Raw genomic sequence first — 24486 nt, forward strand, 5'->3', positions numbered from 1 at the left:
TGGCTCAGTTACTTTCCCGTCCTCATGCTCGGTCCCTGGAGAGTGGCGATGATAAAAAATTGGGTGCCATTTAAATACAGCTATGAATAAAAAGCTTTGCATGCGAGAAATAAGTCAAACATTAGTTCATTGCCAGAGTGTTAAAGTGTTTCTAACTTTGTATTTTGCTTCTTGCAGCAAAGTAAGACTTTCTCACTTCCCTCCCACAGCAAAAGGGAACGTAAGGCAGACTGTCATGAGCTATTTAGCATTTTGAAATACTTGAAATAGTCGAACTAGCAGCTTTTATGTTTGTGTTTTAGATGGAGAAACATTTTTAACGTTTGACGTTTTGTGAGTGTTTATTATTAATTTTCATGTCACTGCTCAGGGAATGATGATATTTTCTGTTCTGTAGCAGTTATGTAGTGCGTATCGAAATGATAAAGCCACATTTGCGGAGAAGTCAACTTTCATCTGTTTCTCTTCAGGAGGACTTGGAAGACATGGGATGTTTTCATTAATTGTCACGCTGGGTTCAGCACGCCTCAGGACTAGTGGTGGTTGTAAACGGAACCTGAGGAATGCGGCTTTACAAGAAAATATTCTGTGCTGTGTGTGCTAAGAGGAAATCCCTGCCACGTGGGAGCAGCCGTGCAACGTGGGCAGAGGGTCCGGCGCTGGGTCTGTGCGGGGTCTCTGCCATGGGGGCCGCAGCCCACGGGGCCGGGGGGAGCCAGGCGTTGCGGAGGGCTCGGGGCAGGGCCGGCGTGGGCACGGGGGGCTCTGGTGCAACCCCCCGAAGCAGGAGTGCCGTCCCCGCTGACAGCCTCCCTCCTGCTCTGCCTGTGGATGAGCACAAGCCACCCCTCGCACGAGGGGCTCGGACGTGCAGCCGCGGGCCGCCGGCCAGGCTGATGGCGGAGCAGCAGAGGATGCCTCAGTCATATTTCTTTAGTGAGCAGGAGATATAACTCCTGCAGACACCACCAGCTCTGTGAACTTCAGCCTCCCTGGTTCCCCTGTGGTGGCAGCTAACATATAAACAAGGAGAAAGCTGACCAAAATATCTGAGATTTAACTTTATAGCCTGGGGCCTGGAGAGCAGCAAGTCAAATATATCGCAGAGCTCCTGGACTGACTTAATAGCTGATTATTTATGCTGGTCTGGATGCCCGAACATCCCTGCAGCCCCGTGCCCTGGAGCTGCGTGGGCTGGTCCCCGTAGCATCCCCGGGGGTCTGCGCGGCCCCCGCACCGGGCAGCCCTTGGCACCGACTCTTTCCGGCAGGGTAGTCACAAAAATGCACGAGGGATGGACACGCTTGCTTTTCATGAGTCAAGGATATGCAAAGCCTGCTTAATCTTAGCTTGGACAGGCAATATTGTAATTTCCTAATTTTCTTCTTAATCACTGTGTGTTGGCCCTGGCTCTGCTCTTTGGTGTAGTTGCACTTTTGTTTATGTCGTGGGCACTCAGAGGGGCTGGGGGTGCGTGTTGTGCTGGAACCGTAGGTGTTAGAGAAAAGATGACGGTTTTAGGAGCAAAATAGAGCCTTAGGAGCAGAACACAGGTCCTTCGTGAGCCCTGCCGGCCGCCCGGCAGCTCTGCCGGGAGCAGTTTCTCAGGAGGCAGCACAGCAGCCGCCGGCCTTGGCTGCCGCGGCAGAGCCAAGACGTGCCCGAGTGCGGCCCCTGGCCCCGGTGCGCTGCGAGGGGCGAAGGAAACAGGATTTCTTCGTTGGCGCTGGTTTCTAACTAGGCTGGTTAAGTGGACGGTGGGCAGAGAGGAGGCACTGGGGGGGTGACATGAATCCAAACGAGTGGGCGGGCGGTTCACGAGAGCAGAACGAGGAGAGGAGAGCTCTAGCGCAGGAGCCGGTTGCGCGGTCGCGTTATTAACTAGTCCCCGGCGGAGCTGGCTGCGCTCGTGCTGTGCCGGGCGCCGGCGGCGGCAGCAGGGGTGAGGGGGCCCTGCCCGGGCTTCCCCGAGGCAGCCTGGCGGGGAGGGCGGCGGTGCCGCATCCAGCCGGCCGGGCCCTGACACGCGGACGCCTTGGCAGTTGTCGTGAAAAACAATAGAAGCTTATAAACCCCTGGAAATTGATAAGGTTGTAAGTAACGTTATACGTAAGATACAATTTCCCTGAGGAAAGTTAATAGGCGCCCCTTCCCGAGCAGGTCAGTGGAAGATGTATAACAATATTAACTTTCTTGAGCCGTGGCGTCAATCGCAGTGGGCTTCAGTCGTAATTACATGTCTAAATATATCCCTGTTCTGCTCACTGCTGCCACTCCCGGTACCAGGCACTGAGGCGGGTTCGTCACGTGCCAACCCCTGCTCTCGTCTGGGCTCAGCCGGAATAGCACAGAGCCCTTTGATCAAAGGAGAGCGATCGAGCCCCCCTTCACCTCCCTGAAATTTGCCTATTCTTGTGTCATAGAGTGGTTTAATTATTGAGATGGCAGGCATTTCATCTGGAAAAGAAAAGGAAAACCACATAAAAGGGAATTTTTGAATGAGGTGTGATAATTAAGTGTTAGTCATTGTGTATTTTTGTATCCCAAAGTTGTCTGAACTTTATTTTACTTTAAACTGCTTTTTCTTGGCTTTGTGGCTTACATTGTACGAAGAAGGAAAACTGTGGCAAAGAAGGTGCAGCTCCATAATGTAAAGACTAATCACCCCATTTTCTTTGAAATTATTTGGGGATCATGTTTGTGTTCCCAGACGGTGAATCTTGGTGAATCTGAAGGGAAAGGGGATTAAATTAAGGCCTTGGGTTGCTGGTACCTGTCAATTCACAATGTGAAGATACTGGAATGAGGGGACAGACTATGGAATATTTTTTTGTCGGTGACAATTTACAGTTACTGCGGCTTTCTCTATTCTTTCCAAGACCAAATAAACTGAAAAATAAGAATTCTGAGATAATGATAAATCTGTCTCTATCTTGAGAAGTAGATGGCTTTGCGTCTGTTTATTCTCCACTGGCAGTTTTTCCTGGAAGTAGCGATTTAAACAGGATAAGTTTAGCACGTATAATCACAACAGGGATAAGACGTGTAACTGCGATGAGACCATCCTCCTTTCCCAGCTAGTGAAATGCAGATAGTTGAGGAACAGTCCTGTGCTGTCCTTTCGTGCTGCTTTTTTGATGAGAAATGGTAGATTTCCGAGCAGTACCATCCAAAATATCCGGTGGGACCCTGTAACTGCTGCTAATTATTCCCCACGTCTAATGTGGGATCTGCCTCGGGGTCCGCGGTTACTCAGACGGCAGCACTCGCCCGGGAGAACTCACGCCCGAACGTTTCCTTTTACAGAAACCGCCCTGAGCTCCCTAAAGCAGCCGCACACGGCGAGTGCCCCGGTGGTACCGTCACCGCACCAGCGGAGAGACTCGGACAGATACTGCCAGCTCTGCGCAGCCTGGTTCAACAACCCCATGATGGCACAGCAGCACTACGATGGCAAAAAGCACAAGAAGAACGCGGCCAGGGCCGACCTCCTGGAGCAGCTGGGGAAGACCCTGGACCTGGGAGAGCTGAGAGGTGAGAGCACCGGCATGCGGGGAGCAGGGACCTGCTCCCCGCGGGACCCAGCGACCACAGCGGCTCTGCCCTCGCCTGCTGCGGTCACTGTTCCCTGGCCAAGTGGTGCAGAGGAGACCGTGGTGCTCTTACTGCTGTGTGAGGTTCCTGCTACCCTAAAAACCAAAGTCCCCTCCTCTGACAGTCTGCACTCCTAGCAGCATCCCTTAGAAGTTGTTTCCTGGGTATTTCTTTTGCCTCTTCCTGAAATAGTCCCTTCCATTAGCACACACTTCTGTCCTCGAGCAAATGTGGCCTGTCCCCGTGAGCTGAGGGAGGAGAACGTCTTGGAGCGCTCAGCCCCGCAGGGCAGTGGGACAGGGATGCTTCTTGCTGGAGGCAGAGCACTCCCTGCGTCTCCCTGACGGACAGCGGGGCATTAGCTGTCCTCTGTGATTTAATTAGTGCTTGTAAAACACTGCAGTGCCCTGGGTCAGCAGTAGAAAAGAGGAACCGAGCATTTGCTGTGGGTATGTTAAACACAAGTTTTCTGTGTTCTTGCCGGAGGGTGAGCTGCCATCCCTCTGCCTGTCTGTCCGTCCATCCCAGCCCCACCAGGAGGGGCTCTGGCACCTGCAGGGTCCCTGCGGGGGCTGCGCCCCGGGGTCACCGGCTCTGGGGCTTGCACCCCTCCGGGACCCCCGTCGGCTGGAGCCCCCGGTCCCCTCCGGGCACTGATGAAGGGCTGGCTCCCTCAGACCGCGCCTGCTGATGGGGATGTGCTGGTTTATCTGGCGGAGGCTGCGGCTAAGACTGAATTCTGAACAAAGCGCCTTTTTAATAGAGAGGTGTAATTACAGGAGGAGAGGTATGAGCCTCCTGTTGGAAGTTTTCTCTGTGGTCTTGATTATAATCCTGTATGCACACACCGTATTTGACTGCAGTAGGCTGAGGAAAGAGTGCAGGTTTGATTTTGAAACCACACGGGAGAGGAGGTCTGGTTTGCCAGCAAGACGTTGCATTAACGTTTTAAAATACCTTTTTTCCCCTTGCTAAATGAAATAATTTTCCTTCAAATACTAATGACTATGCAGTATGTTGTGCACTTCTTGATCTCACATAAACCTTGTAATGGTTATCCAGATGCTTCGTGTGCTACCTAGTGTGACTCACAATGCCATAAATGATTCATGTGGCTGAGTCATGTTGCTGTTGAAAATATGCGGGGAAATAAAACCTGGGACGATAACATGAAGTGCTTGGTACTTTGAACCATGCCAAGCTCAAGAGTGGCTGAGGATGTCATTAACTGTAAATAAATCAATTGCGAAGTGTTTTATTCATTTAGCTTGTATTGGGAGAGTTGAAATGGGAGGGCTTTACACACTCATCAGCCCGTGTCGGTTTTTAGCTTTACGGTGGTTCTCTGCACGGTTGGGATTTGCGGCTGAATCTAGTGTGGTCCTGCCAGCGTCCATGGACGGCAGGAGAGGGGGACTGCAGAGCTGTGCCGTGGCTGTACGCGTCCCCAGGCGCGGGGGAAGCCAGTGTTGCTCCTTGGGTCGGACACTTCCAGGCTGTTGTTTCGGAGGCTGCCGTTCATGGGCGTCCAGTGCTTTCTAGCGCCGACGAGCTGCGCAGCCAGACTCGGTGAGCCAAGAGAGTTGTCCTTGAGCCTGCTGATGGAGTCCCGCGAAGCTTGCCTCTGCTGCTGGAGTAGCAGTACAGCTGGAAAACCCTCTTTTCGGCAGTTTTGCTTAACTAGGGCGTGTGATGTGCTCTCCCGTATGCATTTAGCTGTGAGGTGAGAGCAGATCTCTACAGATGTAGAAGGCAGATCTCTGCAATAGCCAACGCAGAACGAGATCTGCCTTCTGTCTGAGAAAACAGCCTTTCCTTGGCAGATAAAGGCATATCTGACTTCAAGAGCAATGATAACAGCGGCAGTTCAGAGATACCCAGTGGCAGCCTGTCCCAGGTTGTCAGCGAACTCTTGTCTGACCGTTGCTTTCGATGTCCAGCGGGTTTGGTGTTTGCCAGTCCGTGGCAGGGATTGCGGCCGTGGGCTCTCCTTGCTCTGCGCTTGTTTTGCTGCCTCGGTATTCACTAGAATGCAAACTCATTTCTTTTCCACGCTACCCCCGGTGGCTTCTCCCATCACAACTTAAATATTAATTCTGTTTTGACTACTGTGGGAGACAAACATTTGATGCGTTGTGTGAGCCTGGAACGTGCACTGTCGGTCGAAGTAAAACATTCCAGCAGCCTTTGATGTTTTGATAATGGCTATAATAAAATATTTATTGATAAATATGAATGTGTATTTGGAAAAATAAGAATAGAGATATATTTTTGGACAACGGATATATATAGGAAACAAAAACGTTGATTCTTCTTGCCAAGTGCTCATCCTGCAATTTTGGAGTCTTGTTTTCTTCCCCGAAACGAGAAAGAGGAGGGGAAAAAAGAGGGAAAAGAAGCCTCTCCAGCAGCACCATTTCCCCAGCCTGTATCGCGTTAAAGCTGCGACACGTGCGATGCACAGTCGCACAGTCCCCATGCTTTGGCCAAGTGGAGGGCGCCTCACGGGCTTTTCGGCCGGGCACTCCGCTGCTCTGGGCACGGTCCAGCCCGGTCCCTGCGAGTGGCTTCGTGCGGCTCCCAGCCTCGCCAGCACAGCCGGTCCGGCGCCAGCTCTGAGGGCTGGCCTGGAAACCCCTCTGCTCTTACTCGTTAGGAGAGCGCGTGGACATACCCTGAAAGAGGAAGAAATGAAGAGTTTTCCCCCTGCGGCGCTGTCTCCAGCTGCCGCTGCGCCCCAGCCGACCCGGGAGCAGATCATAAAAAGGCAAAACCCGGCCGGTATGTAACAAACCCTGAATTCTGGGCTCTTCCCCCGAGACCTTGTGCCTGTTCAGCAGCACGGAGCAGAAGCTGCTCCGTCGGAGGCGCCGGCGCGGCTCCATCTGGCAGCCCCCACCTTCCCACCGCCCGCGCCAGGCAAAAAGCGATTGCGTTTTTGCTCCATCGGGTCACGTTTCACCAGTTTTACTTTGTGCCTCGCGTGATCCATCGCCGAGTTCTCTGTCGTTCCTCCTCTAACGCTGGTGGGCTCTGCAGGGGCAGAGGCCTCGCAACAGAGACTGGCAGATCTCATTCACGGGGAATTTAATTAATAGCGGACTCTGCTTATTGCTGGTGCTGAGCCTAAACCCCGCAGCGAAATGCTCTCTCTTTGAAAGCTGGTGCGGTGCTTGAAAGTCTGGGCTTCATTAAGAGGATTCGGTGTGCCCTTTCCTTTCCTGTGTGCCACCTTTGAATCAACAGGATGAGCAGAAGACGTAACGTACAGGCAGACCCTCCTTCGTCTCATCACTGTTCATAACCTGCGCTTCGGCGCCTTTTGCGTGACAACAATCGGCTTGCCCAGGCTCCTTGGGCTCCTTCTGATGCCTGCCAGTAAAACCTGTATTTTACCTAGCGATGGAGACAGACTCAGGGCCAGCCTTGTGTACCTGGGGCTGGTGAGATGGGATCATGTAAACTGCAGGAACGTGGGTCTGCATCCCAGGGCGCTCGGCCCCCGGCGAGCAGGAAAAGCACCAGGCGCTGGAGCAGAAGCTGGTGCCTCTCCAGGGGATTGCACTGTGAATCCCTAAGATAAAATACAGCAGCCTCTGCAGTGAAGCAGAGCCGGGACAGCTGCGCAGGGATGTTGTCCCCTGAAGCCTTTGTATTTTTCAGGTAAATTGCCATAGTTGCAGGTGCTACCCTGAAAAACCAGGCAAAATGCTGAGTCTCATTTTCCTTCTCAGCTCCTAATTTCTTTGTATGCCTTATAAATACTTTTCGTTCGGTGCTGTCACTTTCGGTTAGTAAAAAGTGATTTAACAAGAACTCCCCAGGAATGTGTTTTAATGCATTTTATGCAGAATGACATTAATGACTTCGCTTGTTAATATTTTATTTAGGAGGTATAGGAGCACCGGTCCAGCCCCGCCAACGTTTCCATCCATCTAAAGCGTGCCCGTGTGCTCGAGTAGGCGCGTGATCCTGCCGAGCGCGAGCGAGCTCACGGAGCCCGTTCTGCAGCCGGTGGGAAGAGCCGCTGCGGCGGGGCGGCGCCGAGCCCCACCGTGCTGGACGCGGGAGGAGGGACAGGATTCCCCCTTGTTCGTCATCGTGAGCAGCCTCGGCATGCTGGTGGAAAAAAATCAGTGCCCCCGGTTAGGAACTGTAATCGCTGATGGCGTTTCCACCTCCACAAGTAATTAGGATTCAATAAGGCTGCTGTTAATGTATGCTGTTAAATTAGCTGAGCATTAGAACCGTGTTACCTTAATTGAAAGCATTACCCGTTTCTGACTTGCTCGGTCGCGGCCTGCGCCGTGCGGCGGTCGCGGCAGGGTCCGAGGGCCCGGTCTGCAGCGAGGTGCTAACGCACCGCCCGCGTCAGCCCTGCGCCGCCTTCTCCATCCTTTTCCCTGCGTTGTGGCACGAACGTGCGTGGTTTCTGACTCCTCTTGGCTCAATAAAGGAAACAGGAGCTGCCAGCTCTTGAGAGAGGGTTTGGCTATAAAACTATTGCTGCTGCATCGAGAATAAATTCAGCCAGGAGAACGTCCGTAAGCGTATTTGCAATTTGATTTTTGATCCGTGCCACAACACGACACGTAAAAATATAAGTGACTCTTTAAATACTTCTGTATTATTGCTTACGTGCTATTTTCAAGTGGTCCTCTGAATATTTTTGAAATATTTTTTAAAGAAGATGTTTAACTTCATGTTGGATGAAATTCCTAGGTGAGAGATGTGTGAGGTGTTTGAGAAAAGCGCGACTGTTAGTGTAGCTGGTGCCTGAAGTTCAAAAAAGGAAAAATGATTTTTTGGGCGTCTGTAGATACAGCTGGGGAATGGTAAGTGTGTGTATGGCCTGTGCCGGTAATTATGGTTAGCATAAACTGATCAAATTTGAGAATGCCATACGTTACTTGTTCTAAATGAATTGTTTTAACAATTTCTGCAAAGAAATAATGCTGTGGAAAGTCAGAAGAGACTATTACATGGTACATTAAAACTGTTCCTCAAGAGCACAGTCAGCCCATGGGTGAGAATTCCGCAGCTCTGGTATTTTTAAGCTGAGCCCTTCAATGAAGCTTGAAACGCTCTGTTCGGATCTTCGTGGAAGTGAATCAGTGCAAAGCAGAAACCCGACCACAGAGACTCTAAAACTCGCAATTCCCTTTTTTTCTAGGACAGGACAGAAATTACTGTAGCATCGCTGGTTTACTCTAGTGCCAGCGTACGTGCAGTGTCGGTGATGCTAAGGCAGGCTGTGATGCCAAGGGAATTATTAGGATGTTAAAGTACAAAAGGGAGGAGGAGCGAAGAAACCGCTCTCTGACACCCAGCACAGTAAGGGTGACAGAATCAGGGCTTGGAAACACTTGAGTCTGCATTTATATGCTTAATTGGTGTCAGGTTTTGCCCCACACACCAGGAGCAAGAGCTCTCAGGTTGCTGCCCCTCACAGGGGTATCCAGAAGGGGAACAGGCGCTTAACGTACCTTCGGCCGCTCTGTCTTTTCAGTGAAAACGTGTTAGATGAGGCAGAGAAGTGACTGTTGTTGTAAATCTGCTCTGAAACGCCGCACTCCTTCCCCGAGGTAGCAGAATAACGGAGTCCGACTGTCGTTTTGCTGCAGGGAGAAGAGGAGAGAGCCCTGACCTGCGCCGGAGGCTCTGCCACGCGCGGGTAGTACCGACCCTCCCCGACTTGTTGCCGGGTTTGCTCCGTTTGTAGAAACCAGAAAGTGCTTTGTTTTCCCACCCTTCGCCCTCGCAAAGCGCGCGGGCGCCATGGGGACGCGGCCCGTCCCTTCCCCTGCACCGTCGCGGTGGGGCGGCCGGCACGGGGCAGGCGGCTCCTCTGGCCCCGGGATGCTGCCGGCTCTGCGTGTCTGGGGTCTGGGTTTTGACCCGTCGGGGCTGTGATGCTGCCCGGCGAGGGGCCCGCTGGGGGCCCGCCAGCGGGATGCGGCCCCGCGCAGGGGCTGGCAACGTCGCGTGTTGTGGAAGGGCAAGGAGCTGGTTTTGTGGTTGTCGTAGTTCCTAAAAGAACTCATTTCTCCCACAAAAAATAGATTTTGAACCCAGCCGGTGGCCATCTCTTGGCCCAGGTCACTTCCTTATGGAAGGAGAAAGAAATTAAAAAAAGAGAAACGAATCAAATCTGCTTTTGCAGCTTGTGCAGGCGTGGAGGAACTTCCCCGGCAGCATCGTGATGTTCTGTGATTGCAAAAGTCATTGCGGAATGTTTCGGGTGAGAACCCATCCAGAAGGGCAAAACAGAACTTTACCGTGTAAATAATTACTTGACCTATCGGGTGCTAAGCGGGTTAATGTCCTCTCCAGAGGGAGGGAGGAGGGCACCAGGGCACTGAGAATAAATGCCTCAGAATTGGACCAAATGCTGCATTTTCCCAGGAAATCTAAACTGACATGAATCAGAAATAATATCAGCGATTTTCAGCAGCCGCTGGGCAGCTCACTGTCTTGGGAAAAAGCCTTTTCTCCTTCACCTCTAATTCCGATTGCTGCCTGTCTGCTGGGTTCCTATTTTTAGATTTTCAGCTTTCCAGAGGTGGCAAAGTCTCAATTCCCTCATCCTGCTGAGAACCGAAAATACTTTCAGCCTTAAGTCATTAAATTATAATTCTGAGATGCAAACTGTTAAATGAGGAAGAAATAATTTTCCTATTTAGTACAATAAATAGTGTTGAGAATAGCTTTTTTTTGTATCTCTCTGGGCACCTCAGGCGTCTGTTTTTCTCAGGCTGTGCTGTACAGAGAGCGCATCCGTAACCCTGGATTTCTTCCTTAACCCTGACCTTCTTCCCCCTTCCCTGAGTCCCACCCGGGGCAATTCACGTTATTAGAAGGTTTGAAGTAACATGGGGTGGAAAGGATGGTGTCAGAAGAAAAGCCATAGTTACTGTCCCAGTCTGAGAATCAACCTCCAGTAAAAAACTGAACTTTGAATGCAACGTAAAGTAATTACAATTTCTAAACGAGCCATTTTTATTATATCCGTAAATCATCTCCCGTCTCTTGCTTTTTCTGCCTTACACGACAATCGGCGGAATACAGTTTGGAGACCTTTCTGAGTTGCGTACAGAGGAAGGCGGCGCTTTTGCTACCGTCCTCTCATCGGTCGCGCCTGCCATGAGAGTCCTACAGTTTCACGTTCTGCGCAGGCAAACTCTTCAGGTGTCTGCAGTGGGTGTCTCGGAGATGTGGAGTTTGAGCGTGGCTGGGTAGGCGAAGCACAGGCTGATTTTGCCGGGTTTAGTTCTTCAGCTCGGATGTTTTCCAGTGAATGTGCCGAGAGACTGTTCCGTGACTTTGCTTATAAATCGCTTCGCAGCTTCTGTTTGAGATGTGCACGGATCTGCTTAATTGCCTGGTTTTTTGCTTCCCTGCAATCTGTGCCCAGAGGCAGAGCAGTGAATTAGGAGAGAAACGCTGCTTAAACCAAGTGCTTTTCCTGCGTGGGGAGCCGTGGGCGCTGCTCCTTGGGGTGTGTGGGTGCGTGTGTGTGCTTTTCCGTGGGTCCAGTGGCCCCTTCTGAGGGTGCAGCTTCTGCCTTTTGGTGACCCAGAGAGTGGGACAGGCCATAGTCCCCATTTCTGTTGCTCTGGGGGTGTTTGCGTGGTTTGGTTCGGTGCTGCTGACAGCTTTCGTCTCCTTTTTCCTAGCAGGAGGGAAACCTTGCATGCGTATGAGCTGTGCGCTTCCCTGGAGTCCGCAGAGTCCCCTGCGCTGCCCGCTCTCGCCTTGACTGGCTCAGCCAGCGGCACTGCTGCCCTCATGGTCGCGTTCTCTACAATTTACGTAGCAATAAAATAAAATGCGGTATGTTCACTGGGAAAATAGCTGGTAACTGTGGCGTTGTAGCCAATGAAATCGAAAATAGCAAAGGCAGCTGGGAGTTTTGTTAGAAGGTTAAACACCCCCCCCCCAAACCCCCTAAAACCAAAACCAACAACAAAAGTTCCTAATAACTTTTCTACTGTGACCCCACTGAGATGTTATTTCTAGTTCAGTGGTACTCCGTTGGCCGGCAGCAAGAGCAACAGCTTTATAAATAGATGTTTGTTATCGTATCCGTGAAGGGCTAAAATTAGCAAAGCACAGGCTGCTTTGCGGCCAGGGGCTGCAGACAGGTACTGCAGCCAAGAGCAAAGCTGTCGGGCAAACGAGCTCCTGGCTTCCAGCTCGTGGGTGGCCACCTGGTACCCGCACTAGGCTTCCAGCTTTGACCTTCAGACGAAGGCTGCCGAGTCGCTGGCTCTCGGAGAGCAGGGCTGTGTTCAGCAAACATGGCCATTCTCTTCAGAGGATAAATCAGAGTAGATCCCTCTGGAGGAAAAAGAAAAAGGTTCCTAAGAGATCTGGCTCCTTAAATACGCTGACGAGGAATTGCCCTGAATTGTGCTGGCTACCAAAAAACCAGAGGAATAAATGGGGCCTCGTGTGCTCGTTAGTCTGAGCGCAGTGATGCTTTGTGAGAAAGCACAGGAGAGGGACGGCGGTGCTGGCGAGCAGCGGGACCCTGGGCTCCAGGAGGGATTTGCCTTGGAACCCTGCTTGGCTCTGCTCAGGCTGTGCATCTTAAAAATATTCCTTGGGGCTTCACTAATGCTTGGATGCCCTGGCCTGGAAAAGTAATTAGATGGGTTACTGTAAAGAGAAGTGTCTAGGAAACTGGAAATGAAATCTGAGATCCGAGTCCCTTCTAATTAATTAGAAGTTTGCTGGGGGCAAGGGTTAATGCTTTTATTTTTTTATCTTTCTTCTTTTTTCCTCTCCTTTCTTCAGCCATTTTCACTCATTTTTACTTTTCAGCTGCCATTTGGATTCTGGACAGCCTGCAGCCCTGGCACGGAGGTGTTTTCCCTCCCGCTGCAGCCCTGAGCGTGCCCTCCGCCGACGCGCAGCCGGTGCTGGGGGCGGTGCACCACTGACGACTCTGGGTTTTCTTTGCAGGCCTGAAGCGCAGCTACACGTGCAGCACCTGCAACGTCACCCTGAACTCGATAGAGCAGTACCACGCGCACCTGAAGGGCTCCAAACATCAGACCAAGTGGGTATCTTTGTGCTTTTCCCGGTGGCCTCCTGTCTGTCCGTGTCTGCCTACATGAATATATATATTATAATGCTTTGGGCTCCGATAACGCTGTCATCTGACGAGCTCTGGGTGTTTTGCAAACACAGATCCTGGAGGCACCTCCAGCTTGAGAGAGGCACGGCTGAGCCCAGATGGGCTTCCCGGAGCCCCACCGAAGCGGAGAGGGCTGTTTGCTCTTAATTCGCTGCCACCCGCAGCATGTGCCAGTGAAATCCTGCTGTCAGCTCATCACGCTTTCCACGCAGCCTGCTGCGCTTCGCTGCTGGAGGTTTGTCCTGGTTTCCTGGGTTTTGCCTGCAGGCTCTGGGATAATCCTGCAGGCTCAGCTGGGGCTGGGCAGTCGTGAGCCTGCAGATGTCCTGAGGACGGGGGCTGCTGCCTGGAGAGGTGAAGTGTGTGAAGGGGATGTCCAGCTTTCCTGAACATCTTCCTTCTCTCCGGCAGACCCCTCCTCTAGCCCCCCTTCTCAGGACCCCCCCACGGCTTTCGTTCCACACGTCCTCAGGGCCGCCCCTCGTCCCCAGCTCGTCCTTCACAGGTCAGGGGCTTTTGGGCAGGAGCACCCCTTGCTTCCGCTTGCGCCAGCGCCGTGTGCATTTACAGCACAGAGCACCTCACAGCCTTGCCCATCCCTTCCCCGTGTCCTCAGCCAGGCTATAGCTTTGCGGTCCCTCCCCGCTGGAACACGGCAGAGGACACTGGGGAAGGCAGATACCTGCCCATCCTCTCCCCAGAACGAGCAGTGCCTGCTGGCCGGTGATGCATCGAGAAGAAATGGGCAGCAGTGACCCAAGACGTTAATGATGCCTGGTCCTGAGGCCGCAAGCACTCGTGCTTAACGATACCGAGTGGGCAGCTTCTTGCGTGTGCTAAACCTCGGGAGAGGCGCTGGGAGCGTCATGGGACTAGGTGTTTCCAGGTGACAAAGTTTGTGCTGGGATTCAGAGCCATGATGTATTTCCCAGCTTTGAGACGTGGGGGGAGCCTGCTCTGTCAATTAGCACAAATTATTAAAATGAAGTGATGAAGATACGTGGTACCAGAGAGTAGATTAACGAACTAATCTCTCTTAACACACTCACATGTGAGCTCTGGGAGCCGTTTCAGGCTGAAGCACTCAGGACCGCCCAGATTAGAAGTGGGTATAAAAGGTGTCATTAGTTACTGGAATACTTCGGGTAGCTTTACGGGCAGTCTGGAAGATGAGGCAGGATGATCAGAACCAGCAATAAGTACGAATGTCTAATTTTGCTAAGCTACCAAAGGATAAATGCAGACTTTCCCCAGCTGATGTTAGACCTTCAAAGATTCCCGGTATTATTCACCTTAGCTCTATCCTATTTATTCATGGAGCATTTCAATGTCTTTCCAAATGCCACCCTTTCTGGACCTGAACGTGTAGGGCAAGCGAGACGTGGTTTTAGGCTGGGCCACGAGCAGCCTGCGACCTTCGCTAAGCCCTTTACTGCCTCCACCTCTCTTTCTCTTTTCGTACGTCAGCTGATGGTGCGCCCCTGCTCCGCAGGTCACAGGCGCAGCGTACGGGGCACACAGGGCAGGGCACACGGGGTCCCCGTCCGCACCCAGTGCAACAAACTCCCACTGCTGGGAAACAGCGGGCAGCCCTTCCCGTCAGAACCCTGGGACGGGAGCGGCGGCCATGTGCTGCCCGGGCACAGAGCTGTGATTTATCCTTCCCCTGCCAGTCCTTCTGAGTTTGTATTATTGTTGCTGTTGTTGCTGCTGGTATTATTGCAAAGGGTACAGGAGTTCACTTCAATTCAGAGCAGCCTTATGGACGGGAAATACAGAAGCGCAGAAAAGATGCGCTGCTGCTTTTCAGTGCCGGGAGGGTGCCTCACGTCCTCTGTTTTATACCCCCACCTTCTGCTTTTGTTTCTAAATCACCTGCAATTAGCAGAGTGTCGTCTCCATGCTTAGACAATTCTGCAGAAAAATAATTCCTTCTGTATCTATTGCATCCCAAATGTTTTCTTCTGACGTATTCTGACAAAAATTGCGAAGACTGAGGATCTTTCTGCTTCATCTCTTTCTGTAGCTGGAGCAGGAACCTCACAGGGAGCACATTCAGTGCAGAGCTCGGATTGAAGGGACTATCTGGGCAAAGAATCAGCAGGATCTGAGACAAATAATTCACATCCCTTTATTGCTGCCCCTCACCCCCCCGACTGGGCGTGCATGGCAGGCGGCCGGGCTGTCGGGTGGGGAAGCGGAGGATTCCTCACCCCGCGGCGGGGCGGTCGCTGCTGTTCGGCAGAACCACCTCCCGCAGCTGCTCAGGCGTGCAAGAGCGGCTCCTCCAGAACAGAAACGCCGGGGAACCAGGGGGGCAACGATAAAGCAGCAGGGTACGGACAAATACCGCCCTGAACCCACGGGGCGGTCGGGAAGTAGGCAGCGGGCAGGGCGGGGAGGGCTGGGTTTGGGTTACGGAGGCTCCCGGTGTCCCAGCCCATCTCGCTGGCACGCCAGAACAGCATTGCGCTATTTCAGTGTCAAGGCTCGGTGGCGCTCGCAGGTGTTCCCAGAGCTTTCTGGAGCTCTGAAAGCACATGAATTATTGATAGGAAGGCCCATTTCTCTTTCATCTGGGTGAGGATCAAGCCAGCCTGTGTAGGGAACACCAGGGCGGCGCAGAAGCCTGCAGGACTCCCACTTTTTTTTGAAGGACCTTCCTCTTTTGCAAATTAATATTCTTATCAGTCTTTCCAAATTTAGTTTCTTATCATTTATGCATAATGACTTAAATCTGGTCCCAAGTGATTTCATGGGCATTCAGTGCAAGAGGAAAGAAAGTAATAAATTGAAAGGAAAGTACGTTACAAATGTAATAATAGAATGCCAATTAGAGGCATTCGTCTGCCCAATTTCTATGGGAAATTGCTCTGATTATTCTATTTCCTCCATCCGTTGTTCATTCTTACACAGTTTTCTTTGAGGCTAAGCACCCAAGCACAGCACCGATCTCCCCAGCGCCTATGGGAAGGCGCAGAAGCATGGCAGACAATAGATTGGCAGCTTGAGTTTGTGCACAACAAAAGCTCTTCCCACCCTGTAATCAGTATGTAACCAGATTTTACTCTCCTTGTTTAAAGCTGTTTTTGCAGCTTCATTTTCCTCTATATGGGTCCAAGGGAATGAGTTACCTATCTCTTACCTTGAACCAGTTATTCCCCCACAGTCTAAAGGGTCTGTAACGGCCCCGTGCCCTGCTCAGTGTGGCTGGACCCAGAGATACAGCCCCAGAATGAGTCAGGGGCGTCTCAGGACTGTAGTTCTTCTATTTGCCGCATACACAGAGCTGACCTCGTGCACGGTGTTTGTACAGAGCCGGCTGCACAGGCCGGGCATTTGTGATAGTAGCAGGTAGCAAAAGAATACAGGAAGGTAAAGCAGTTCATACAGCTCATGTTCCTGACTACAGGAATCGTCTATAGCGCAGACAAAGCTGAAGAAATCTTCGTTTCTAGTGCTGTAAATGAATGCATTGTGAAAAGCTATTTTCCATCGTGTGTTGCCTACCGTACGAGTGACTGAAGGTACACGTGGCCCCAGCTCAGCCCTGTTTCCAGCACAAAGGGATGTGCAGGGCAGCAGAAACACCACAGATCTCGACAGGGCTGCATCTGTGTTTTTGTAGCGTTCTATGAGCGATCACCTCTTCTGTACAAAGAAAGTGGATTTTGAAATCCGGACCTGGTACTTCTGGCGAGTTCCCGCTGCCACTTGTCCCAGAGCAAGTCTGGGTCATCGCAGCGCCGTGGCTCTCGAGTGCAGGGAGAAGCGACGTGCCTGCGCTGGGGTGCCTGCGCTGGGGTGCCAGCGCCCTGCAGCCCTCCTGCACATTGGCCAGTGCTTTGCCCGCTGGTTTTTGCTGTTCTCATTACGGTTAGTTAGTGTCAAGACTGTCCTCTTCCTCTGAAGCCAGGGGATTGCAGTTGCCAAGGCAACAAAACATTTTCTGTAGCTGTCATACTTCATATAATTAAAAAAAAAAAAAAGAGGGGGGGGAGCAGTTTGTAAAGGAGAGTGGTTCTGCTCCGGGGCAGGTTAGCAGGGAAGGTGACTGCAGGCTGGAAGCTGGTGGCGCCCAAAAAATACAGAGCAGATGAGTCTTCTGAAAAGCTGCTTTAGGAGAGAAGAACTTTTATGAGGAATGAGTCAAGTTGTGGGTATTTATTATAGTTCTTGAGAGCTCTCCAGGGAGCAACACACAACCGAGCCGCTGCTAGGGTTGCTTTTAATAACCCACCATGTAGCAGCCCTTGAGCTGCTGCTTCACAGGCCACGTCACGCGGACCTCCGCCGCCTCTCGGTGCGGGCGCTGGTGGTGCTGGAGCTCCATTGGCAAAGCAGGAGCTGAAGCCTACACACCCGCAGCTGACCTGCTCTGCCCCGGGGGCGTCCGGTGCGGAGAGCTTTGCTGGTGTTCATGGGGCTTCAGGGGCTTGCCTGAATGCTTCTGACTGGCTCTGTTTGACCGAAAACGGGGGGTTGTGGGGTGGAAGCTGGAAGAGTCTTGGCTGGTATTTTGGTGTTGAATAAAAGATGCAGGAGGAGGTAGCTAATATTGAGCTAGTCTTTATCCCTCTGGCCAGTGAATATGCAAAGCAAGATAATGTCTACTAGCTCCCGTTTTGTTTCTCCCGGGTGCAGGTACTTTAAGCCGTGTGTTTGGAAACAAAGGAAAAATGCATCCTTTTTTAATCCTATCATAAAGTTAGGAACTGGGGCTAGAGTCAGATGCAGGAGAATATTTCTTTTAAGACATCGCAAATCTGGCATCCAGTCCGTTTACGTCAGGGGTCAGGCAGTGTTCGCTGCTCTGATGGGAACGCGCATTCACGTGGAGTAGCTGAGCAAGGGCTGCTTTTGAAATGCCTTAGGAAAGTAGGGCTCCACCTCGGGGCTCTGATCAGCGACGCTGGCGGCTGCGTGCGCGCGCGCCCGCACAGAGGCAGGTTTTGAAATGTGGCTGGACTCTGGAACATCTGCAGCAGGGAGGAGCGCTAAACCTTTAATTAGGGATTTATGAACTGTGTAGAGATGATTGAGCCATTGTTTGACTTGCTTTCCAGAAATAGAAGTGGTGTTTTTTAGTCTCCCCTTCTCCCTTCCTCCCCCTGCCGCGAGCAGAAGAGCCGCAGAAGGACGAGCGAGGCGCGAGGCCGGCAGCGGTGCCGGTGCCCGGTCGGCTGGACCACGCTCAGCACCAGCAGCTCCGTTTCTATGGGGACCGATGGCAGCCGAAACGCTGCCTCGTGAGGAGCTGCGGAACGAGGGCACGTTATCTCCGAAATATTGGGGGAGAATCACGTGCCAGCCTTGCTCCTTACTGCAGGCTGAAAGAAAACTTCCCTCTTTTCTGGTTTGTGTAAACTGGAAAGATGGAGAATCAAACCGCTAGAAGTGATTTGCAGCAAACAGCAGAGAATTAAAGTCCCGGGTAGCTGTGAAAGAAGCCAGAGGAGATTCAGATTCTGGGTCAAAGGGATGCTTGTGTGGAATATTAGCTCAGGGCCTTGGAAAAAAGTGCTTCCCTGCTTTAATTAGCACGTGCGGGCAGCGGGATCAGGGACAGGGTGCCGAGATCATCACCGTGTACAGGAGAAAATAGCTGTGTTTGGGGAAGATGCACCGGAGGGCCCGGTTCCAGGCCTGAATTAGCTCCTCAGGGGCTTGTGGATGAAAGGACCAAAGATGCTGCTGGCACAGTACCAGAGCCCAGACCCACGTTTGATGTAAGTGCCATCTCTGGGCCGGTTGCAAATATATCAAACGCTATAATAATGTTCCGGATAGTGAGAGCTGTGAGCTGTGCTCCGCCGTTGTGGCTGTCAGCGATCGGAGGCTGAGATCCAGCCCTAGTAATTAAGAGTCTGACTATACAGGGATAATGATTCCCACTTCCATTAAGAAGAATTTTATCTTCTCGCCTTTATTTTGTCTCTTTGATCAGCCAGATCTCTCTGCCACATCTAGAGCTCACAATGTATTCTGGGCTTTTATAACCACTCATTTACACATTCATAGATGCTAATACATGTCTAGGTTTCCCTTTCAAACTCATGCTTTCTGATTAATTTTCGTATTTTTTGCAGCGAGGGGACCCAATCCTGCAGCTAACATTGGGGTAAAATGGATTCTGTAGGGATCCCAACGTCCCAAGGGAGTGCGGTACTCGGTCAAACTGAGTGCCTGGGGTTCGGAATGGCCATTTCTCGTTTGGAAGGTGCGCTCTGAAGATCTTCCTGCAGAGCCCTTCACCTAGTCATTGGCTTGCTCCCTCTGAAAGCCCAGATGATTAATGACCTGCTGAGGAGCAAAAGACAGCTGGCTTGGTGCCTGCGAGGTTTTTTTGGGTTGTTTTTTTTTCTGACGGAGAACACAGATGTCTAATTGGAATAGGGTATTTATTAACATAAGCTGCTTGGCTATTCAGAAATCAACACTAATCAAAGTATGGCAAATATCGTGCCTGGAGAAATGTCACCCTTCACAGTGACTTTTTTCAATCTATTTTAAAAACAAATATTTACAGCCTGTTGTGGCCGAAAGGTGTTCCTGGCTGCGGTACCTGCCGGAGCAAAGGCGCGCGTGGCAGGGGCGGCGAAGGCAGGCCCGGGGCGTTCGCCGGGTACCGGCCGCTTGGCCCGTCCTCCGCGGGCACCGTGCGCGGCTGTCCCGGCTCTGGGGGCTCTGCAAGTTCATGACGTGGCAAAAAGCAGGAGGCAGGACTGGCGGAAGGCTCTGGCAGCTCCCGGCCTGGCTTCGGTTGTGTCAGGTTTTATGCAAAATGTTATTTCTGCTTCCTCTGGATTTTTCCAGCCCCCGTCCCCGGCACTGGGAGGTTGAGCTCCCTCCTGTGTGCCCTCACCCGGAATGGATGAACTCTTTGGTATAAGATTTCCAACACGTTTCAGGAAATTCTATTAAATACTTGAGTCGTACCTTATACTTCACCACAAAGCCAAATAATTTTGTTCTTACCTTGATGACTGCGACTTTTATTGGTAGCAGTAACGATTTCCATGTGCTTTCTGTAACGTGTAGTGGCTGATGCCTAAAATATAAAGAAGCCTTTAGAGTGATAATAACTCTGGAAGATTAATAGTTATAAGAGGTAGATGGAATTGAAAGGCATTTTAATTTGTCATTATTTCAGTTCCAGAGAGCAGCTGAATAATTATACTGCCTATGAAGAGAGAGTGTGTAATACTTTCTCTCATTATAGGATTAAATTGTCTCCCTTCCCTTTTAATGTAAGAGAAAATAATGATATCTCTGATATCTTCTGTTTTGATCGTAATTCGAAAGCCCCAGAATGGCTGGTGCAGCTTTGTTTTGTGGTGTCAGGCGTACGGACCCGTGGTTTTAACGTCAGGCATAAACTCTGGGCTGATTTCTCAAAGTGTAAACCTGAGATCGCCAACACTTGCCAAACGAGAAATTCCTCGTCAGCCAAAAATGCGCTGGCTTGAAAACAAGGCAAGTTTTGCAGGGTTTGCTAGGCTCTTAGACACACGTAAATTGGAGACCTAAGGAAAGCACGCTTTTTTCAAATCGTTACATCGGTTTTCTTTCATGGAATACAAAACTGTCCTCAAAATTGCAAGTACGCTCTGGGCAGAAAGAGGTTGTTTATCTATTTTTTAGAATTGACCTTTCCTCATTGCTCACCTGAAAACTTTCTTTGGCCATTACAAGGAAGGGCGGCGGGTTTGCCGCAGAGCCGGTTCGCCAAGGACCTGCTGTCAGTGCTGGATCTCTGGAGCTTCGCCCGACCAGAGGTGGCGGGGGCTGGGGAGCGTCGCTGGGCAGGGGAGCGAGACGCCCCCGAGGCTGCGGGGCCCCGCAGGAGGTGCCAGCTCCGAACCGGGCAGGGCGGGCGGTGACTGCTGCTTCCTTTTGTCTTGCAGCCTGAAGAACCAGTAGCTCCTCAGCCGAGGCGAGGAAAACCACCCAGGCTCCCTCTGTGGAGAGGAACTGGTCAGCAAGGAGAGGAGGCTTCCTGGGACAATGATCCTGTGTGGATTCAATAATTAACCTGTAACTAACCTTCGCTTTGGACAAATACATGGATTTTTTTTTTTTTTTTTAATTTTGTGGTGAGTTGAAATATTTCAATGGATTTTTTTACCCTTTCAAGATAATATTTATTCAGCACAGAGTCTAGAGTATGATAACTGTCCTGTAAATACAGCACTTATTCATCGCTCGTCTTCAGAGACAGTGGAAACAGAATATTTTACTTTTTCATATTTATTCTTAGATTTCTCCCAAGAGTATAAAATCATTCTATTACATTATCCATGATAGTGATGTAATCAGTCTTCAACCAGAAATAAACATACTTTCTTCACCTTCTCCAGCATGGTTTGTGTCAGCGCATAAAGAGCAGCAAAAAAAATGAGCCATGGGGATTGTATGACAGATTAATTTTTTCCCGTCCTCTCTGTCTTTGGAGAAACAAGTGGTTCACTGAGCAAAGAAAACTAAAATGGAAGTGTGAAACGCTGCTCCCGCTGGTAGGATTCCTGCAGGCTGGACGGAGGCCGTTCGCGTTATCGACTTCGCCGATGCGAGCCCGGAGGCAGCCGCGCCGTGCCCGGGCGCCGCAGGAGGGGCGGCGGGGCCGCTCCGCGTGGGTCGCACCGGCTGCCGGCACGCTGCCCGCACACCCGCACGGCGAGGCGCTGGCGACGGCGACGAGGCCGCTTTCAGGGCGCCAAGGCCCCGGCCGCGCGGCGGGCGCTGGGCTGGGAGCCACGGCCGTGGCAGGGCGAGTCGTCGCCAGCAGCGCTGCCGCGCCGATGAGCTTTGGCGTTAGGGCAGACCCTCCGTGCCCGGGGACGGAGATCTGCAGGGAGTTTAGGAGCTGGATGTGTCAGGGACCCTCCAGGTGCCCGTGTCTCTGGCAGCCCCTCCTGCCAGGGTCCCAGCACACATGCAGGACCCCCGTCTGGCGGCTCCGCAGCCCGGGGCCCCGTGGCAGGGCCTGTGGCTCGGGGGTCCTTGCTCACAGGCAGGAAAAAAATCTAAAAGGATTTGGAGGGAGAAAAACCTGACCAAAACCCAGCTTTAACCGTCTAAGAGGCATGCTGTTTGTGCAGACCCCGGCCACCTCCCAGTCTGCAGCAGTTTGGTGCTCGCCTGTAGGGAAGGTGTTTATTCCTCCCTGGCTTTGGGGGGGATGGAAACAAAAGTAATTCTATCAGAAAAAGGGAGCTCACAAGGATGTCAGTTTTCCTACTGCAGTCAGCACAAAGAGCAGGTTTCTAACCCGCTGCAATGCAAGGAGCTGCAATGAACACGACCCAGTCTCACAGACGTGCTCGGAGCCATGCGAAACCTCGCTGTGCCCTGTGACACAAACTCGGTGAGTGTATTTTGCATGCAGAGAACCTGTCTTGTGGATGCTGCTAGAGATTAAGCACCCTTTTTAAAGAGCAATCTGGTTGGCTTTATGTATGTGTAGCAGCACAGTTCTGAGACTGGCTGTTTCTCTGCTTCTGCATCTCTGAAATAACAGGCTTTGACATTTCCTTTCTGTGCACACTCGGCTAGAGGCTCTCTTGTGGCTTTAGAAGTGAGCAGTGATGCGCACGGATCCATCAGTTCATTTACCAGGAATCTCAGCAAGGTGCAAATCCACTTCTCCAGCTTCTCAAGGAAGAGCAGTGACCTGCTGCTTCTGGCTCTGCATCAGGGAAACTTTTAATTTAATCCACAGCTCAGCTCACCACTGTGGCCTGCAGGTTTGTGAGTTTTCTGCCAAGTGAACAAATCATACACAGCTGATTAATCTGTGTCCTCTGTCTGCTTCTCTGCACCTTAATACACCAAAGCAAAGCAAAGTGTGTTGCTCTGCAGTTTGGTGTTGACTAGCACCGTACGTTTCAGCTGAGGTATTTGGGCATATCACTTAGAAAACGGCAGTTGTGATGCAAATGTCATTTTATTTATTCATAGAATTATTACTATTATTGTCTATTTATAATGTGGTAGCCCATAAGATAGCGGGCTCTGCAGCAGGGGATGCTGTAGGCAGTGCTCAGTAACCTTGATCTGCCTCGCCTTGAGGGACGCAGCACCCAAAGGGTTCGTACAGCAGAGCAGTCCTGAGTGGCAGAGGTGCCTGTGAAATCAAGGCAGCTTCACTGCAAACCTGTGCTGAACCATATTTTGGGGAAAGGCAATATTTAAAGTCATCAAGTCACAGGGCAGCACATGCTAAGAAGTAATTGTCCTGAAGCCAGCGCTGGTACCTGTAAGGCTCCATCACTGCAAGCGATTCTACTTGTAAATGAGCCCGTGGGATGAAGCAGGAGCAGGCTTTTGGTGGAGGGGACCTTGTGATGCCAGAGGAAGAAAAATAGTCTTAATCTGCTGCTGACAGGGTTGTGTTTTTCATATCTTTCCCTAGCATGGGAAGAAGTTCGTCTTCCATCGCGGGCTGGAGCGGGCTGCAGGCAGCTGCAGGCGTTCCTGCTGCAGCTCCGCGACACGCGCCGCAGGGAGCGCTGCCGTGGAAAGCTGCTTTGGCTTTCCTCCGTGGTGGTGATATTGTGTAACTGGCTTCTTAATCACCATCTCACCTGGGACCCCGAAATCCCTCACTACCTCGCTGCTAGGGTCGCCCTTTTAGTGAAAACAGACCTATTTTTGTTGGTGGAAATTATTCTTTTACCTTGCAAAGGCAATTAAAAGCCCAAACTGAGCAGATTTATTTTTAAAAGACTTTTTCCAAATCTTCAGGAGAGAAGAGAAACAATTCTCCTAAATAAGGAGGAAGATCAATAATAAATGTTGCTCCACGGAAGCCCATGTTACGTTGCCTGCCAGCAGTGAAGTCTAAGAAGAAATTCTAGTCTAAGTCTTCTAGTCTAAGAAGAAGTGAGACTCCTGTGGTTTGGGTTTGGGGCTTTTGTTTTTTTACCATCACACATGAAATCTTTTGGCAAATATACTTAATAGGCAACGGTCAGTGCTTTATCTTCATTTGGCATTTAACCAGAGGGACACGCTACAGCTGTAGCTGGGCTAATTGACTCGACAGAACAGAGCAGTCCTACTGGTCATCTTCATATTTGGTGAAACGAATATGAGCATCATCGCGTGTGATGATGAAGGTTACAGGCAATCTGGGGCAAAGTCCCTAACTCGTTTGGCTTAGCTGTGACAGGGAGGAGACGTAGACACAGAACTCACACTGAATTTTAAAATTTGCCTGCCTTTATCTGCTCTGAAAATCTTCCCTGCGTTTTGTTTGTGCTTAGTTTAGCTTAAGCGGTGTAGGGAGAGGGGTGCTCCTCAAAGCACCGGTGCTATCCGAAGGTAGCGGTTAATGTACTTAAAACTCTCGCGGCTCACATGCGTGGGGAGCGGTGGCGGGGAGCGGCCCCTGGGACGCTTTGGCCACGTAACCCGGGAGAGCCGCGGGCACAGGCTCAGGCGGTGCTGAGGTTTGCTTCAAATAAATGTACAGGACGCTGCTACATACTTGAAGAAAGCCATCTGCTTACAAAAGGCACAAATGAAGTAAGTTACGTGTGCTTCTAGTGTCTGGTCTGTCTGGAGTGACTTCTCCCCTCACCTTGCTCCCTTATGTTGCTGGGGGGAGAGTGGGAGCCCATGGAGCCCATCACAAAACCTCAGCGCTCGCGCCTCTTCGCTAACTCTTGCTCATTTCATGTTACGCGTTTAAAAATCGTTTTGTATGCAAGCGGGGTAACTCGCGTGCCTCTCCCTGCATATGCTCT

The 24486-nt window shown here is 51.3% G+C and overlaps 1 protein-coding gene and 1 long non-coding RNA gene across 3 annotated transcripts in view; one reads left to right on the plus strand and one right to left on the minus strand.

Moving 5' to 3' along the window:
• ZMAT4 (zinc finger matrin-type 4) overlaps window positions 1–21171 on the plus strand; it is a 70737-nt gene extending 49566 nt beyond the window's left edge. The window contains 3 exon segments of the mRNA XM_075074671.1: window positions 3307–3534; window positions 12562–12658; window positions 20644–21171. Of these exon segments, the coding sequence (XP_074930772.1) occupies window positions 3307–3534; window positions 12562–12658; window positions 20644–20659 (341 nt within the window). The 3' untranslated portion in view covers window positions 20660–21171.
• On the minus strand, window positions 7461–9810 carry LOC142048104 (uncharacterized). Of its 2 annotated transcripts, none has more exons than XR_012657400.1 (3): window positions 9081–9810; window positions 7880–8370; window positions 7461–7713 (listed from the first exon to the last, which is right to left on the minus strand). It is a non-coding gene; the product is annotated as an uncharacterized LOC142048104 (long non-coding RNA). The 2 variants fall into 2 exon arrangements; XR_012657399.1 differs by having other exon boundaries at window positions 7869–8370.
• Window positions 21172–24486: the final 3315 nt, after the last annotated feature.

This window comes from Phalacrocorax aristotelis, chromosome 24, assembly GCF_949628215.1.
Source record: "Phalacrocorax aristotelis chromosome 24, bGulAri2.1, whole genome shotgun sequence".
Classification (NCBI taxonomy): Eukaryota; Metazoa; Chordata; class Aves; order Suliformes; family Phalacrocoracidae; genus Phalacrocorax; species Phalacrocorax aristotelis.